At 39.2% G+C, this 16747-nt stretch overlaps 1 protein-coding gene across 2 annotated transcripts; it reads left to right on the forward strand.

Annotated features, from left to right (window-relative positions):
• Nucleotides 1–1138: 1138 nt before the first annotated feature.
• Nucleotides 1139–16731, forward strand: LOC129358453 (aminopeptidase Ey-like). Of its 2 annotated transcripts, none has more exons than XM_055027528.1 (24): nt 1139–1521; nt 1589–1739; nt 2149–2246; nt 3630–3746; nt 4346–4532; nt 4598–4740; nt 5604–5740; nt 5909–6035; nt 6135–6271; nt 6346–6459; nt 6635–6778; nt 7267–7332; nt 7432–7497; nt 7618–7790; nt 9025–9101; nt 9180–9310; nt 9418–9473; nt 10799–10946; nt 11036–11127; nt 12091–12201; nt 13121–13288; nt 13915–14055; nt 14308–14389; nt 15625–16731. In XM_055027528.1, the coding sequence occupies exons 1-24, from the start codon at nt 1494–1496 to the stop codon at nt 15778–15780; spliced, it is 2850 nt and encodes a 949-aa protein (XP_054883503.1). In that variant the 5' UTR covers nt 1139–1493; the 3' UTR covers nt 15781–16731. The 2 variants fall into 2 exon arrangements, with proteins under 2 accessions (XP_054883503.1, XP_054883495.1); XM_055027520.1 differs by having other exon boundaries at nt 1140–1521; nt 6117–6271; nt 15625–16730.
• The last annotated feature ends 16 nt before the right edge of the window (nt 16732–16747 follow it).

A 16747-nucleotide genomic window follows, 5' to 3' on the forward strand; every position in this document is an offset into this window, starting at 1 on the left:
CCCACAGTCCTGACATCTGGGTTCCTCCCTTTTGCCGTAGCATTTGTGTTGTATCTCGTCAATCTCAAGTTGTGATAGCAGTTGCCGTTTGCGGATGTTGGAACACTGAGCTACTAGTTGTTTAGCGCTTAGTGTTGACTGGGGATGTCGAAGTAACCATTCCTTCCCCAGTCTTTGCATGTAACCTCTCTCACTAGGGTTACTTGAGTAGTAGCATTCCAACAGATCCACATTTTCATCTCTCGCCCATTTCCGTCTTGTTCCAGTAGCCCATTTGTCATCAAGGTGCTCTGGTTCCCCAACACCTGACGCAGACCTTGTTTGGCCGGGCGACGTCTGAGCCGGCATGTTATGCAACTTAGTATCTCTCATGGTATGAGGTAGGCAGTAGCTTGAAGGGTCTTGCCTAAGGACCCAGACTGGATTCGAACCCTGCCCTCTCGGGTGATATACTGATGCCTTATGTATTGAGCTATCCAGTCAGCTATAAACTATATATATATATATATATATATATATATATATATATACATATACATATATATATGTATATATATATCTATAAATATATACATATAAACAATATATCATATATATATATATATATATATATATATATATATATATATATATATATATATATATATATATATATATATATATATATATTCAGGTGACTGGACTGGATTTGGACAGATCCCCTGACCTTGACAGTGGAGGTCAGAGGTCAAACAGTCAACATAAAATCAAAAGAATCATCTGCACAGAGATGCGATCTTAATCTGATAAACAGCTTTTGGAACGATGAGACGGAAACTGAGAGCCAGACGACGACATTGTTAATAATCCAAAGTCACAAAAAGCTTTTCCATTTCATAGGATCATTAAAGTCAAGGTGTGTGTGTGTGTGTGTGTGTGTGTGTTCGTGTGGGTGTGTGTGTGTGTGTGTGTGTGCGTGTGTGTGTGTGTGGGTGGGGGTGTGCGTGTGTGTGTGTGTGTGTATCTGTGTTCGTGTGTGTGTGTTCGTGTGTGTGTGTGTGTGTGTGTGTGTGTGTTGGTGTGTGTGTGGGTGTGTGTTGTGTGTGTGTGTGTGTGTGTTGGTGTGTGTGTGGGTGTGTGTGTGCGTGTGCGGGTGGGTGTGTGTATGTGTGTGTGTTCGTGTGTGTGTGTGTGTGTGTGTGTTCGTGTGTGTGTGTTTGTGTGTGTGTGGTTATTGTCTCAAGTCTTTGACCAATTTGCTCCCACAAACAGACAATAAAAACCCTGCGTCATGGTGTGTGAACTCTTGGCAGAAATGCCGAGTTTTACGACTGCAGGCAGATCATGTGCTAACTTTCTGAGTGGTTTATCAGTGATTATCAGTATGGATAGTTCCCACCAAAGCTACCCTGACCTAATATATAATCTATTCATTCCTCAAGAGTGACAGCTCCGTATGGAGGACCAGAGGGGGAGCGTAACTGCTGACAGGCACTTCTGTTTTTCATCCCTGCATGGACTCAGCTAACCAGACAGGCTCAGGTTTGTTCAGCCGTCTGCAGCAAAGCAGGAATTGAGCCTGAAGCTGTGCTTTGACCTGAACTAGCAGATCGGAGGACCATGGCGAAAAGATGCAAAGTCAGCTGGCTGCGTGTTCTCTGCGTCGTCTTGGCCCTGGTTTCTGTAGCAACCATTGTCACGTTGTGGACTATCGCCATCACAGGAGGGAAAGGCGGTGACGTCACAGCTCCTTGGGACAGGTAGGACATCAATGACACTATGACACAACAGGATGTTTGGACGAAAGACGCAGAGGATATCCAGACTCGCACCACAAAGCACCATGAGAGTTTCTCTTCTTTCAAGGAAACTTTACAACCAAACCTGTCAGCCGACTCGCATTTGATTCTGTGCAGATTCAGAATCTGAATTACAATAATAAAAAGGAGAATGGCTCCTTTTTGTGCAAATCATAACAGCAATACATCCAGGAAGCAGAGCTGAAGGTCTGAGAGAGGCAACAAACACTCCAAAGAAATTCATTAGAAATCTGGAGAAGTTTTACCAACAAAGACAAAATGAAAACTTTAATCTAATCTGCATTCAGGTTGCAACTCTACCATCACACTCAATATCGTTTTACTTCTTTTTTTATGCTTCTCTCTTCAGGGATCGTCTTCCTGGAGATTTAGTCCCTGAGTTTTACCACATCACCCTGTGGCCTCGACTCAAGCCCAACCCAAACTCTAACCTCTACATTTTCACTGGTGAGTAAACGTTGCAATACGAGCCGAATCTCAGGCGAAGGCGGGAGGCTGTGCATGCTGCCTCCTGGAGTCGTAATCTGGCTCTTGGAGCATGAAATGCCTCCTGACTTCAAGGCTTGGAGCCTGGCCTGGTATGTGAGGCTGGGCGATACCACCCAGACATAGCTGGAATCACTTCCACAGTCTGGGATCTGCTCACGAGTGGATCCACTCGTAAATGTGAGTGTCCCAGAGAGAGGAGACTTAATGTGACAAACAAACAACGAGACGATGTTTGTCTCTCTAGAGCAGTGGTGTCAAATCTCTGTTCCCTCATCAACTCCCTTGATTAAATGACAAAACTGTCTCACAAGAAAGCAGTCAAAGCATGTCTCTTTGGATAGATATCCAAAAGTTACAGGAAGCCAGCCCTTAAAGGACTGGAGTTTGAGTACACTGATCTAGATGATGTGCTGGGAGGGGAGGCATCTCAAGATTCCCTTGTGCTCCATCAGGACTTTGCAGACAGTGATAGAATAATGTGCAAGGCTGTGATGTTTGGTTATTAACAATCATTATGTGGATGCAAACGATGAAATGAAATGACATCCGGTATATGTTCAGCTTTTCTCTACACCCAAAGATGCATCACAGTGACACCAGTTACTCCTATTTAAGTCCAAACACATTCACTGAAGGCGCCAAGCTACAGGATTGTAGCCACTCAATATCGTAGCCATCAGTCCTTCTGACCACCACCAGCAGGCAATGTGGGTGAACCGTTTAGTCTCCTAAGGACACAACGAAAGACGTCGAAACGGCAACAGGATGAACACCTGCCATCACTGGCACCACTTTGCCAACTTCAGCCATTCATGCCCTGGTGCCTGGCAGACGACCCAGACGTCTGCCAGGTACCAGGCTAGCTGGGGTCAATTATCTATTTTGCGATCAAGCCACCAAGCATAAGGCCATGTCTGTCAGACCCTTGGGTAAAGAAAGAGGGAGAATTGTCACCTGATCACCACCTGGTGTTGAGTTATAGTAGATAAAGTAAGTCCTGTCCAATGAGGAAGGCAAAAAGGGGAAACCTCATAAATGCAGACACTGACACTGACTATCCCAGCTTTGTGTACGTTTGTGCTACTGAAATAAGTTAGACTTTTTAAACAAGATTGTTTTCACTTCCATCTTAATTAACCTAGAGTGTACATAGCCTTATCAGACCTGCTGTTATTTCCATAATGCTACAGTCATCACCAGCTAATTGATAAATTGTCCATTGATGAGATTCAACAGGTGATCAGCAGATCAAATACAAACAATGTCTGGATGTTGTCCTGTCGACTGTGTTGCTGGGATCAGTTTAAACGTTGTTGACCTCGCACGTCTCCATTTGTTCAGGTTGGTCTACCGTTCAGTTTGAATGTCTGGAAGCAACAGATCTGATTCTGATTCACTCCAACAAGCTAAACTACACAAAGATGAAAGATGAACATTTCGTCAATCTGACGTCTGAAGGTACAGAAAACATTCATGAAAAACATGTTTCTCTCGATAAGCTCAGTTCAGTTTCTCCACAACATGCTGATTCACAACAATGAATGTCATCTCAAAGTACTTTAAGAGAAAAACAATCAAATAGTGAAATCCCAATACAAGCGTGTTGGAATTTCACTGGGGTTCGATTCCCAAACACTTCCTGTCTGGATTCTGCAAAATAAAAGCCACAAAAACCTTCTGAGAAATTTTTCTATCTAAATGCTGAACATTTAAAAATAAATCATTACAGTTTTGTTTCAATCTGATTGAAATGCTGACGAAGGACCTTCAGAGTGCAAAGTTCAAACAAATATCTGGTGCCTGGTGACACATTGGATTCTGCTGGAGCAAATGTCTCACATATTGACAGTGACAAACCCTCTTACCCAACAGTCTGCTATTGCTAACGTCAATCTTAGACAGTAAAGTGGGACAAAGTTCCTCTAAATTAATGCCAGAGGTCAATAAAGTAAGACAGAAAACAACTACTGATGTTTATTGCCCTAAAGGTGGTTCTTCCATCATTACTTTTTAAAGATATTTCACAGCTTTCTTCTCACTCTAAATGTCTTTTCCAGAAGATGTATCCGTCCCCCAAATCAAGTCAACTTGGTTGCAGCTTAAAACGCAGTACCTGGTGGTCCAGTTGAGGAGTAAATTAAATCCAGGACATAAGTATCAGCTGTTTGCCCAGTTCTCAGGAGAGCTTGCTGATGATCTGGCTGGATTTTACCGAAGTGAATATAAAGAAGATGGAGTCACAAAGTAAGATTTTCTACCCTGTTTTGGTGTCTTTGTTAGACTTTTTGAACAGTTGAAACTCTTCACAGGGTCGTCGCAACCTCCCAGATGCATCCCACCAATGCCAGAAAGACGTTTCCTTGTTTTGATGAGCCGGCCATGAAAGCAGTTTTCCACATAACCCTCCAGCACCCAACAGGAACTGTCGCCCTGTCCAACGGCATGGAAATGGGTACGGAAGGCTATAACTGCACAAACTAAAATGGCTCTCAGAGGACATAAGTATTATTGTGCCAAGAGCTTGACTAGAAAGAGTAGGTCTGTGGATTGGTTTACAGAAGCCAGTCTGGAGCAAACCAAGTGTAATGCCATATTACACTTGGTCAACACTTAGTGTTGACTGGAGATGTCGAAGTAACCATTCCTTCCCAGTCTTTGCATGTAACCAAGGAAATTGATGAGAAATCAATTTCCTTGATGAGAAATCTTAAATGTCCTTCTTTAAGTAACTTTAAGCTCAGTCTGAGACCCACAGCAGAAAAACCCAAACAGGATAAAATGTGAGAATCAGAGACTTGAGAGCAAAAATTAGCATTTGACTCAGAACCAATCCATAAAAAACTAGAAAGCATCTGCCCTTCCTTTTTATTGACCCTTGAGAAATAATTTATTGCTGCTAAAGTCAGCAATAAATAAACCACAGAGTGAATGAAAAACCCTGTTTAGTTCTGCATCTGCCACAAGATCTGCTCTTAGTGGGACAGTCAAAGGACAAACAATGGAGAGTTTCCAGGAAGAATCCACCTCTGATCCAATTCTGACCAAATGTGAGGGTTGCAATATAGATCAACTAGTCCAAGAAGTTGTAGCTTAGCTTCTTGGTCATCAAAGCAGCATCCCAATTACTGTAGCTACTGTCTACACAAACATATCCACCTCCTGCTCCATCACTTTCCTTAATTGCTGTTGGATTTTTGCTCTGGTTTGTGCAAACTACCACACAATACCTTTTCTTTTACATTTAATTACAACATCATAACAATGAAATTAGCATCCACGTTTGTCATTTAAACTTCAACTGCTTCCACCGTTTAGAACGAGCGAACATCAATGTTGACGGAGAAAAGTTGCTGCAGACAAAGTTTGAAGCCACCGAAAAAATGTCCACCTACCTGCTGGCCATCATCGTGTGTGACTACGCTCACCTGAGCTCAACCCAAAGAAACATTCAAGTTTGACATTTTATTCTGTCGTCTCATCTCATCCTGTATTCAGGAGTGTCAGGGAATCAAATTGATTATTGGTTTCACACTGTTTAGTTTAGCTTTAGCCAGTGTTAATTCTGTTATGTTTGTAGTTTTTCCTGTTTGTTCACTGAAAATTTTCTTTTGTGTCTGCAGATTCGAATCTGGGCTCGCAAAAAGGCCATCGAGGAGGGACAGGGGAACTACGCTCTCAATGTAACTGGACCCATACTGGACTTTTTCCAGTCCTACTACAACATCTCGTATCCCCTGAGAAAATCAGGTGAGAGTTCATCATCACGAAGCTCAGGAAACTCAACACAGTCAAATCCCAAAGCCTGAATCCTTCGACTCTGATTCACAGACCAAATCGCTTTGCCAGACTTTTATTTCGGGGCAATGGAGAACTGGGGACTGGTCACATACAGAGAAACCAACCTCCTCTATGACCCTGAGACCTCTTCTAACAGCAACAAAGAAACCACAGTCACCATCATTGCTCATGAACTGGCACACATGGTAACTTGTTTCCATTTTAAACTGAAAACTTCATGGATTCGTGGGCCGACAGACTTTCCCCTGGTGTGCTGCAGTGGTTTGGTAACCTGGTGACGCTGCGCTGGTGGAATGAGGTTTGGCTAAATGAAGGCTTTGCTTCATACGTATCCTACCTGGGAGCTGACTATGCAGAACCAGACTGGAATGTGGTAAGGAGACAGTAAGGGGTTCAGGATATACAGTGATGTGAAAAGATTTTTCCATTTTTGTCATAAGTAAATACAAGAATAAGTTTTCAAATTATTTCATTCACTAAGGGAATAAAAAAAATAGCTCTCTGTATTTACTCCGGTTATTTTCATCCAACTGCTTCCTTTGATTCAGAAAGATTTGATCGTGTTGGACGACGTGCAGAAAGTCTTTGCAGTCGACGCCTTGGTATCTTCTCATCCTTTGACTTCTAAGGAAGACAGCATCAACCTGCCAGGACAGATCATGGAGCAATTTGACACCATCTCCTACAGCAAGGTACAGAAAAACGGTGGATCTGTTGGCTCTGCTCAAACACAGAGAAACACTGAAAACTGAAAACAGACATTTAGCATTTTGTCAATGTATTGATGTTAGATCATCAATACATATCTATCTATCTATCTATCTATCTATCTATCTATCTATCTATCTATCTATCTATCTATCTATCTATCTATCTATCTATCTATCTATCTATCTATCTATCTATCTATCTATCTATATATCTATCTATCTATCTATCTATCTATCTATCTATCTATCTATCTATCTATCTATCTATCTATCTATCTATCTGACTTTTCTCAGGACAAGCAAACCGCCTTCAAATGGTAGTTTGTGGAACATTATCCAAATCCAGTATTCTTCCTTTATTGTTCAACAAGCTGCATTATAAAAACATGCCATTTTTCATTTTTTGGCAGACGTTTTCGTAAGTGCAACTTCAAAATGCGGCCTGATTCCTTTTCTCCGTTTGTGTCCAGGGAGCCGCGGTGTTGAGGATGCTGTCAGACTTCCTGTCAGAGTCGGTCTTCAAGCAAGGACTCAGTGTATGAGTTTGTTCTTTCCACGCAAAAACAGTTGATTAGTTTATCTTATTGTGGTTTGGACTATTTGACCAAAAGCAACTTTTTTCCCTTTGTCCACAGAGTTACCTAAGATATTTTTCCTATGGTAACACAATTGGGAGTGACTTGTGGAAACATCTGCAAATGGTGAGATGAGGACGTATGACTTCTACATCTCCAATATCTGTATAGGGTTTCCTGTGATTGATGCCATTAACACCCTTCATTTAGACATTGTTTAGACTCACACTAACTCTATTTCTGCAGGCAGTGCAAGACAACAACGTGTCTCTTCCTGATAAAGTTGACGCCATCATGAACCGCTGGGTGCGTCAGATGGGCTTCCCAGTGGTTACCATAGACACAAGCAAAGGGGCTGTTTCCCAGAATCACTTCCTGCTGGATCCAGAATCCAACGTTACTGTGGAATCGCCATACAAGTACGCAAACATGAAACAATTTAAAACGCAACTTCTGGCCGAGCTGATTGCCCATCACTCATAAGAAGAAATTATAGTTCTTCCAAAAGAAATGGTCACATATTGATTTTCATTCTTTTTGTTATTTCTCTGTAGAGGCAATTGTTTGTCAAACCAACAATCCTATGAAAAATTCAGTCAATGGAGAAATCAAAGTATAAAAATGAATAAATTAAGAAACCATTAACCTACAAATAAACCTTATAAATAACCCACAAAATATAAAGTAAACCAAGAACAAAACTCAGAGCGATAAAAATGAACAATAAATAGCTCAAATGCTCTCAAAAAAAGGATTTAATTTCAGGTTTATGGTCTGAATCCTGCGTGAAGTGAAGCATCTTGTTGGATCAGAGCAAAATGAAATCGTCAGTAAATCGTCAAACACAATCAATGGTTTTAAACTAGAAAAACTAGAAACTTAAAGAAAAGAAATGAAGATTCTGTGAGATAAAATGGAAGAGTCACTGGCTTCGACGCTTTGGTAAAATGAAAGAAAATGTTGGAATAAACACCTAAATTTGAGTTTGTAGAAAAAAGCAGCAGATGTTGCATGAAGGAGCGGAGGAAGTTCTGCAGGAAATGCACATTTTTCTCATTCCATTAATGGAAAAGAGTTTTTGTTGATTAGCATTTTTTAAGATTCAAACATATGGATGGACTGTAATGAAAAAACACAAAATCCTTTCATTTTTATACCTTACTTTTGTCTAGTTTCTGGTGTAAATCAATTAGGACAATTGAAATAAGACAAAACTAACTTACTCAGTAACTTTTCAGCAAGATATATGAGCTTGTTTTAAGTAAATAATTTCTTAATGTTTATGAAAATGTTCTAATTCCACTGACAGATTATTTCACATATATGATGGGAAAAATATCTTTTTGTAAGTAAAATAATCTCCCTGTTGAACTTGTACTTTTTCATCAATATAAAGGGATTATTTACAAAAAACAAGCTCCTATATCTTGCAGAAAATATTACTTGTAAGTTAGTTTTGTCTTATTGCCAGTGCACTAGTATATTTGCAGTAGAAACTAGACCAAAAATATTTGGTGAGATTTTGTGTGTTTGCAGCATACCATCTTCAGACAGTGTTGATTTTGTCTTTTTGCTAGCAGTTGTGCATCAGCAACACTTTTCCCACTGCAGCTCTGCAGATTAATAAGCTCTAACAACTTTGGGTCTTTTCAGGTACGAATGGATGATCCCTGTGCGCTGGATGAAAGACGGAGCCACCAAAGAAATTTGGTGGCTCTTGGAAAAAGAAGGTGTGCAATTAAAGTGCATTAAATGTGCAGAAAGCTTATACTGAATATGATAAAATGTTTTCAAAATGTGTTTGTCAGCTCTGAATGAGGACATGAGGACTGGGCCTTCCTGGGTTTTGGCTAACATCAATGTGACGGGGTATTATCGGGTGAACTACGACCTGGGGAACTGGGAGCGGCTCTTTTCTCAGCTCAATACAGACCACCAGGTTACCAAACACACTTTACCTGACAGAGCCAGCAGAACATCTGCCAGCTGATGGATCTACTTTGTATTATTTCAACCGCTGCAGACTGACTTTGTAACCCGATTTAGGTGATTCCACTGATCAACAGAGCCCAGCTGGTGGATGACGCGTTCAACCTGGCCAGGTAGGACCAGTCAAGTCAGTTGTATTTATTTTAGTACAAATTACAAATACTTTCTCTGTTTACAAATACAGATCAGGGAACAAGTCTTGGTTCATTTTACCTTTATGTTTACCAAATAGTAATTAAAAAAAAGAATGTCAAATTGGATCTTTAAGATCTGTAAATGTTTCCTTTGTATTCGTGAACACTTTAAAGATGTCATATCTTGACTGACAGAAAATTAAGTTAAGGCTGAAACAAGGTGATTCCTATAGAACTACCAGCTTAAAACTTTATAGAGATCAAATCATCATATGAAATCCACTGCAAAAATACAAAATATTAGTAAATATCCGCAAATATCTTAGTACACCTGAAATAAGAAAAAACTAACTTATAAGTAATTTTTAGCAAGATGTTGGAGCTTATTTTAAGTCAATAATTCATTAATTTTAATTATAGTTATCAAACATCATGAAGCCCAAAAAATTCAACCAACTAATTTCCCCTCTTTTCCTTATTTCTGAAGCTTAAGTCCTTTTTTGCGACATTGTTTATCCAACTTATCTTCCTCGGTTGCTTCGGAGAACCGGAAGCTCATGTCTCCGGCGGTGTGACCTCTGGCGCCCACCAGGGGGCTCCCGAGAGCAATGAACGTTTTATTTTTTCCTCAATCCGTTAGAGCGACTTGCCAATAGGAAGTGCCACATGCGGAGTTCGGAAAACTACGAAGCTGTTCGTGGCTGTGCTCTAATAATCAGACCAAACTGAAACTTGTGCGGACAAAAACCCAACGGAAGAAAACCCGCATCTGCATCGGAATCAACTGCGTCAAAGAAGTAGCTAATTATGCTAGCGCGGGTTATTTACAACCACTTCTTGAAGTCAAAATGTCGCCTCCCAATGTCTGTACGCAGCGGTAAAACAATACTGTCACATCCTACATATTTTAAAGCCTAAAACAACTTAGCGAGTTGCTAACATGTACACAAATGGTGGTTCCGGTTTGCGGCGGAAGTCTCGCCCATAATTCACGCAAAGGCTCATGGGGGCCAGGAATGAAATGGAACAAGAATGGTTTCTACATAATCAAATATAAGTTATAGTAAAAAAAAAAAGTACAATTTTATAATGAAAACTGTGTTTTTGTTAATATGATCACATAGAAATCAATTTTAAAAAATCTGTTCCACTTTGGCTCTGATTAAATGTTTAATAATTGTGGGAGGTTTCAACATCCGTGTGAAAGAGCCTGAAGAAAGAGAGGCAAAAAGCTGCATGATATTAATAATCAGCATACTGACACAGCAACACAACTTTGGATGTCACATGTCTGTCCTCTGCAGAGCTCAGCTGGTCTCCACCACTCTGGCTCTCAGGACGACTTCCTACCTGTCCAAGGAAACCGAATACATGCCCTGGCAGTCTGCACTCAACAACCTGAACTACTTCAACCTCATGCTGGACCAAACCGAAGTCTATGCGCCCATGCAGGTGAAGACTTCTCAGATGTTAGCTGTTTGGATGCTATGAGCGTTTTAACAAGTGAACCTCAATCTTTTCCTGTTTCTGTGATTCGTCAGGAATACGTCAGGAAACAGGTGACTCCACTCTTCTTGTACTTCAGGAGTATAACGTCAAACTGGACCAAAGTTCCTGAGAAGCACACTGACCAGTGAGTTTATTCACATAAGCAGAAACAACAGTATTCAATCATTTTCTCCCAGTAATTTATCATTAATCTGTACATGTTCAGTACAGAAATGAGATTATGGTGATTATGGCACTCTAACAAAATCAGCAAGGTGTTGCAGAAACTGCATTAGCCAGCACTGGTATGGAACGCAAAAGTGGTTCCATGCAAAGTCATCCGTAATGTGTTTATTTACTAAATTATCATCTTTATTACTGAAAACAGAGTTCCAGAAAAGGTTTACACATCTGAAATGATGTATTCATCTTCTGATGAGAAGGTTTTGACAACGAGTATAGAAGATACAAGATAGAAATAGTCTTTATTGTCCAAATGTCGGGAAATTCAGAAAGTTAAAGAAAAATGAAAGTATGCAGATTCAAACTAAGATTAAACATATTAAAACAGAGAAACAAGAATAAGTAAGTGTATAAATAAGAGCAAATAATCTACTGAATACAGTATGCCCAGACTGAAAGAAAGTAGGATAATTTAAAAAAAAATTGAAGATGTGTATATTTATGCATATGAAACAATATTTATAAGAAATTAAAGAGTGTAAATATTTAGAAATCCACATACTTCTTGTATTTCCATATCTAATTAGGAGGGTGAAAGATACAAGTATTAGGGCCATACTAAATAAAATAAAGAAAAATAAAAATTTACTTATGAGAATAAAGTCAAAATAATACAAGAAAAAAGGATAGTATTATGAAAAAAAATAATATTATGAATATAAAATTGTAAGAGAATAAATTCGAAATATTATTACTTTATTCTTGCAATTTTATTTTATATTTTTATTTTCTTTGTGTGGCACTTAAACTGTCTCAACTCTTCACACAAATCCACATCTTTATGGGTTATAGCGCCCCCTCTGGTCACACATGGCAGCTTCGTGTCAGAACTTCTTGCTCTAACAGGTTTTGTCTCCCTCTGCAGGTACAATCAGGTAAATGCACTCAGCACAGCCTGCAGAACCGGACTACCAGAGTGCCAGAACCTGATCCGCATGTGGTTCCGGCAGTGGATGGACGAGCCTGAACGCAACCCGTGGGTCTGATTTATGCAACATTTCATCAGGTTTATTTCAATGTGTGTGAAAAAAAGAGCAGAATAAAAACCTACAGCGACGCAAGGGAGGGTAAACATAATCAATATGTTTTTTCAACTTATCTTATGGTAAATACTTAACACTGATTAAGGTTAAATCATGTTTTTAACTTATAATTGATCAAATAAACACCCGTAACACTAAATATAGTTAATCAGGACAGTGAAAAAAGCGCATTAAATGTTTACTAAGCAGAGATATTTGATTAAAGTTTATGGCTATAAGTTAATCTGCTGCAAAACAAATGCTAGAGTCCTACTGGTGGGATATATGGATGAAATATTTACGTAGAAGAGTAAAATAATATACAAAAATGTATATGTAGTGAAAAATAAAGCTGAGCTTTTTACAAATGCCATTAAGTAATTATTAGAAATGTATCACCACTGCAAATGAGCTTTGTCAGAGCCGGTCCAAGACTGCATGAAACGCGAAGAGAAATCTTTTCATTCAGACTGCAGGCGCTTCATTTTTGATTTTCTCCTATGGAAAAAAAAAAAAATCAACCAATCAAGTTAATTTGTATGGCATATTTCAAAAACAAGGAGTTTAAAGTGCTTTACATCGTAAACACAAATACAGTCAGTGAGCGTTTCATTTTTCCTAGTCTCCATTGTTACACATCAAAATGTTGTTCAGTGTTTCATTTCCTATCATTCAGAATCAGCTCTAACCAGATGGGTTTTTAGAGAAACTCAGTGTTTCAGCTGTTTTGCAGTTTTCTGGAAGTTTGTTCCAGATTTGTGTTGCATACAAAAAACAAAAAAAAACAACATGTAATCTGAGTACAGAACCGTGTGGAACTCCATCGTTTTGATGAACAAGTGAAGCTAATCTGCAGCTCGTTCCTTCCTTCAGCATCCACCCGAACCTTCGCTCGGCGGTGTACTGCAGCGCCGTGGCGGCCGGCGGCGAGGCTGAGTGGAACTTCACATGGTCGCAGTTTCAGGACGCTACGGTGGCCAGCGAGGCCAAGAAACTCATGTTGGCTCTGGCCTGCAGCAACGACACGCAGCTGCTGGAGAGGTGAGCCTCGCCTTCACTGACCGCCGCTGGTCCAACAGCTCAAGCCAAATGGAACCAGTCTGGTCTCCAAACTGGCAACTTTAAACTGCTGGTGGACCATAAAATTCATTCAATTAAAAATGCAAAAACTAGTGTTATTTTTATTATTATTATCAGAATAGAATTAACATTGTAAAAAAAATAATAAAAATAACTTTGATTTCCAGTAAATTACCGGCAGCTGTATTTTAAATGCAGATTTGACAAAGTAGGTAAACATCTGATATGGCTGAAATAGTTTGTGTGGTAAGACATTTCTCATGTCTTTTCAAAATGTTATTGATTTGAATTTTGAGTTCAATTTTGTTTGCATTTTCTGAAATCCCTTTATGTCTATTTATGAATATTTGTAAAGGATATTTATTGTAATGTCTGACGAGAACCTCAGAAAGAATTATTTCTAATTCTAATGTAGACCCTTAAATAAAAGCTCCAAATTTAACCATTTAGAGTTTTATATATGTGAACCTTAGACAAACTGGTGTGGATTCACGATACAATTTCACAGGTGAAAACAGATAATCCAAATCCTCGGTTACTTTTTCACAACACAAACTGACCCACATCCGTTTCGAACTGACTTGAAGGTTTCTGGAGTTCACGTTAGACCCGACAAAGATCCGGAAACAGGACGCCACCGCCGTCATCACCGCCGTCGCCAATAACAGAGCGGGACAAAATCTCACCTGGCAATTTGTCACAAAGAACTGGGATTACATGTTCACAGAGTGAGTGTGTTATTAACCACTGTGTTCATTTTTAAAGTATTATAAACTTATTGGTTTATTTGTTGTTCGCCTTTTTATTCCTGTTGACGTATATAAGATTTTGATCGACGAGTTTTGTGTTTTTAACCGTTCTGTCTTTGGTCAGAGCGTTTCTTCTTCTTACATACCTCCCACTGACGTCGCTTTAGTAATCTGAGATGTTTAATTGCTTCCAGCTGTAAGATTTTAAAAGCTTTTGTGGGTTTTTGCCAGGTATGGTGTGGGCTCTTTCTCCTTTGCTTCTCTCATCAGCGGCGTCACAGCGAGGTTCTCCACAACTCAGCAGCTGCAACAGGTACGTGATTTTGATTTTGCTAACAAATACAATTTGATCGGATCCACAGTCAAAGCTGCAGTCTGACCTGGTATGTGAATAATTACCGTGTGTGTTTTAGCAAAAGAAAGATGGACATAGTTCTTTTGTTGCCTGGAAAAATTGGCAAGATGAATTGGCTGAAATTAACTAAAATGTTTTCATCTCCAACAATGCAAAAGAGTCTCTACAAAGAAACGGTACACTTTAAAAATTGTGCTAATAAAATCCCCAGTTGGTCTGCAAAATTTTGAGTGTTGTGGGGTAATTGGATTTTTGTTTGTCACTGACTGATTCCTAACGATTTGGCGCCCAACGTGGGGCACCCACAACCCGTCAGGGTGCATTCACACCAGCCCTGCTTACTCTGCTTTAATCGAACTCTAGTCTGTTTGTCTGGAGAGTCCGTCGCATTTGAGGAGTTGTGAATGCATAATTGAACGCTGACACGGACCAAAACCATTCACTCTGGTCCACCTGAAAACCTCAGTCTCGGTTCAGTTGATGTGAATTCTAGTTCAGTTTGAACGCATCTGTGACTACACCTTTCTAAAAGCAGGAAGCAAACTACATGTAATTCCGGGTAAATACAACTATAACAAACAACTAGCGCTAGAAGTAGAAATGGTTTGTGTCCTTTTACAAAAGGCAAATCCTCCAATCTGACGCTACTCCATTTTGGTTTACATTTCATAAAGAACGAAGTTGCACTCAATGTTTTCTACTGAGGTTTGGTGTTGATTCTTTCAGGTTTTTGATGATAGGGGAACAGATTTATTGAAAGGTTTGATTTATTTGAGAGTGAAAGTGAATCTCAGCTGCTGAGGTTTGATTCCAAATCAAACCGAATCTACCCAACTATTAAGTGTGAAAACTCCCAAAGAATCCCATATTCTACCAAACGATCTCATATTCTACCAAACGATCTCATATTCTACCAAACGATCTCATATTCTACCAAACGATCTCATATTCTACCAAACGATCTCATATTCTACCAAACGATCTCATATTCTACCAAACGATCTCATATTCTACCAAACGATCTCATATTCTACCAAACGATCTCATATTCTACCAAACAATCTCATATTCTACCAAACGATCTCATATTCTACCAAACGATCTCATATTCTACCAAAGAATTTCATTCTGCCATATTCTGAACTTGGGTCTGACCTGTGTTGAAGTCTGAAGTCCTGTGATTCCGTTGATAGTTGCTGGATTTTGAAGAGGAGCACAAAGATGCAGGATTCGGTTCTGCAACGCTCGCAGTGGATCAGGCCTTGGAGCGGACCGAGGCCAACATCAAGTGGGTGCAGAGGAACAAACAGGAAGTCCTGCAATGGTTCAGCAGCCAGACTGGAAACTAGCAGAGCTAACTGGGCGCTGTGAGTCAGGAAGGAGCAGCCTGAAGGTGTACATGTGTTTATCAGAATCATAAAGGAAGAATAAATGTCCACAGAGAACAAAAGGCAAAACCAGTTTTATATAGAATATTCTTGTATATACAGTAAATTGAATCTCGTTGTTTTGAAAAGTGCATCAGCACTGTGTTAATGATCTGGATTTAACTGAATTGAATTGGAGTCTATTCTTCTGTTTTACAGTGGCATCTGAACAGCAACACATGGAAATAAATGTTAAAAATCAATTAAATATTAATTATAAAGTTTTTCATTGATTAAGTAACTGTACTTGTATTTTTAGAGTTGATATAAATGACAAAATAACGATAACTTTGTTTGGTTTCTTTCTGAAGACATAAATTCAATAAAGTAAAGATATGGGTAACAGTTCAGGTACTGACACCCTATTGAATGTTTTCAGTTGGCTACGTTACAACAAGAAGAAACGATTATTGGTTTATTACTTCAATAATAAAACATTTTCCCATAAGTGAAATAATCTACCAGTAGAACTAGAACCTTTTCATCAATATTAAGGAATTACTTAAAAAAAACAATCTCCCATATCTAGCTGAAAAATTACTTAAAAGTTTTGTCTTATTTTAAGATATTTGCAGTAGAAACTAGACAAAAATACTGGGTAGGATTTTGGGGTTTTGCAGTGCGGCTGCATTTCCACTGACTAGACGCAATTTGACATTTTGAAAATAAATGATCTGAATGGAAACACCAATAAAAAAAAAATCAATAAATCTTTTCCTGGGTTGTGTTTGTTTATTTACTAAATCGAAATTAGTTTGTTTCCAAAACTGAGACAGGAACTTTTTTCGCATTGTGCAAAATTATGAAAATGTTTCCTCGACAATAGCGGAATATTGACGACGTTTTAGGTCGTTTTAAACCATTTTCTGCATCAGGAACAATAAAACTA

This window comes from Poeciliopsis prolifica, unplaced genomic scaffold (assembly GCF_027474105.1).
Source record: "Poeciliopsis prolifica strain line A6 unplaced genomic scaffold, Auburn_PproV2 SCAFFOLD001, whole genome shotgun sequence".
Lineage (NCBI taxonomy): Eukaryota > Metazoa > Chordata > Actinopteri > Cyprinodontiformes > Poeciliidae > Poeciliopsis > Poeciliopsis prolifica.

What these genes read in the sequence shown, in the direction of transcription:
- LOC129358453 (XM_055027520.1), top strand. Translation starts at nt 1,494, where the DNA reads ATGGACTCAGCTAACCAGACAGGCTCAG. An exon ending in GTGGCTCTTGGAAAAAGAAG is followed by an intron (nt 9,102 to 9,179) that starts GTGTGCAATTAA and finishes TGTGTTTGTCAG; the next exon opens with CTCTGAATGAGGACATGAGG. An exon ending in GACGAGCCTGAACGCAACCC is followed by an intron (nt 12,202 to 13,120) that starts GTGGGTCTGATT and finishes TCCTTCCTTCAG; the next exon opens with CATCCACCCGAACCTTCGCT.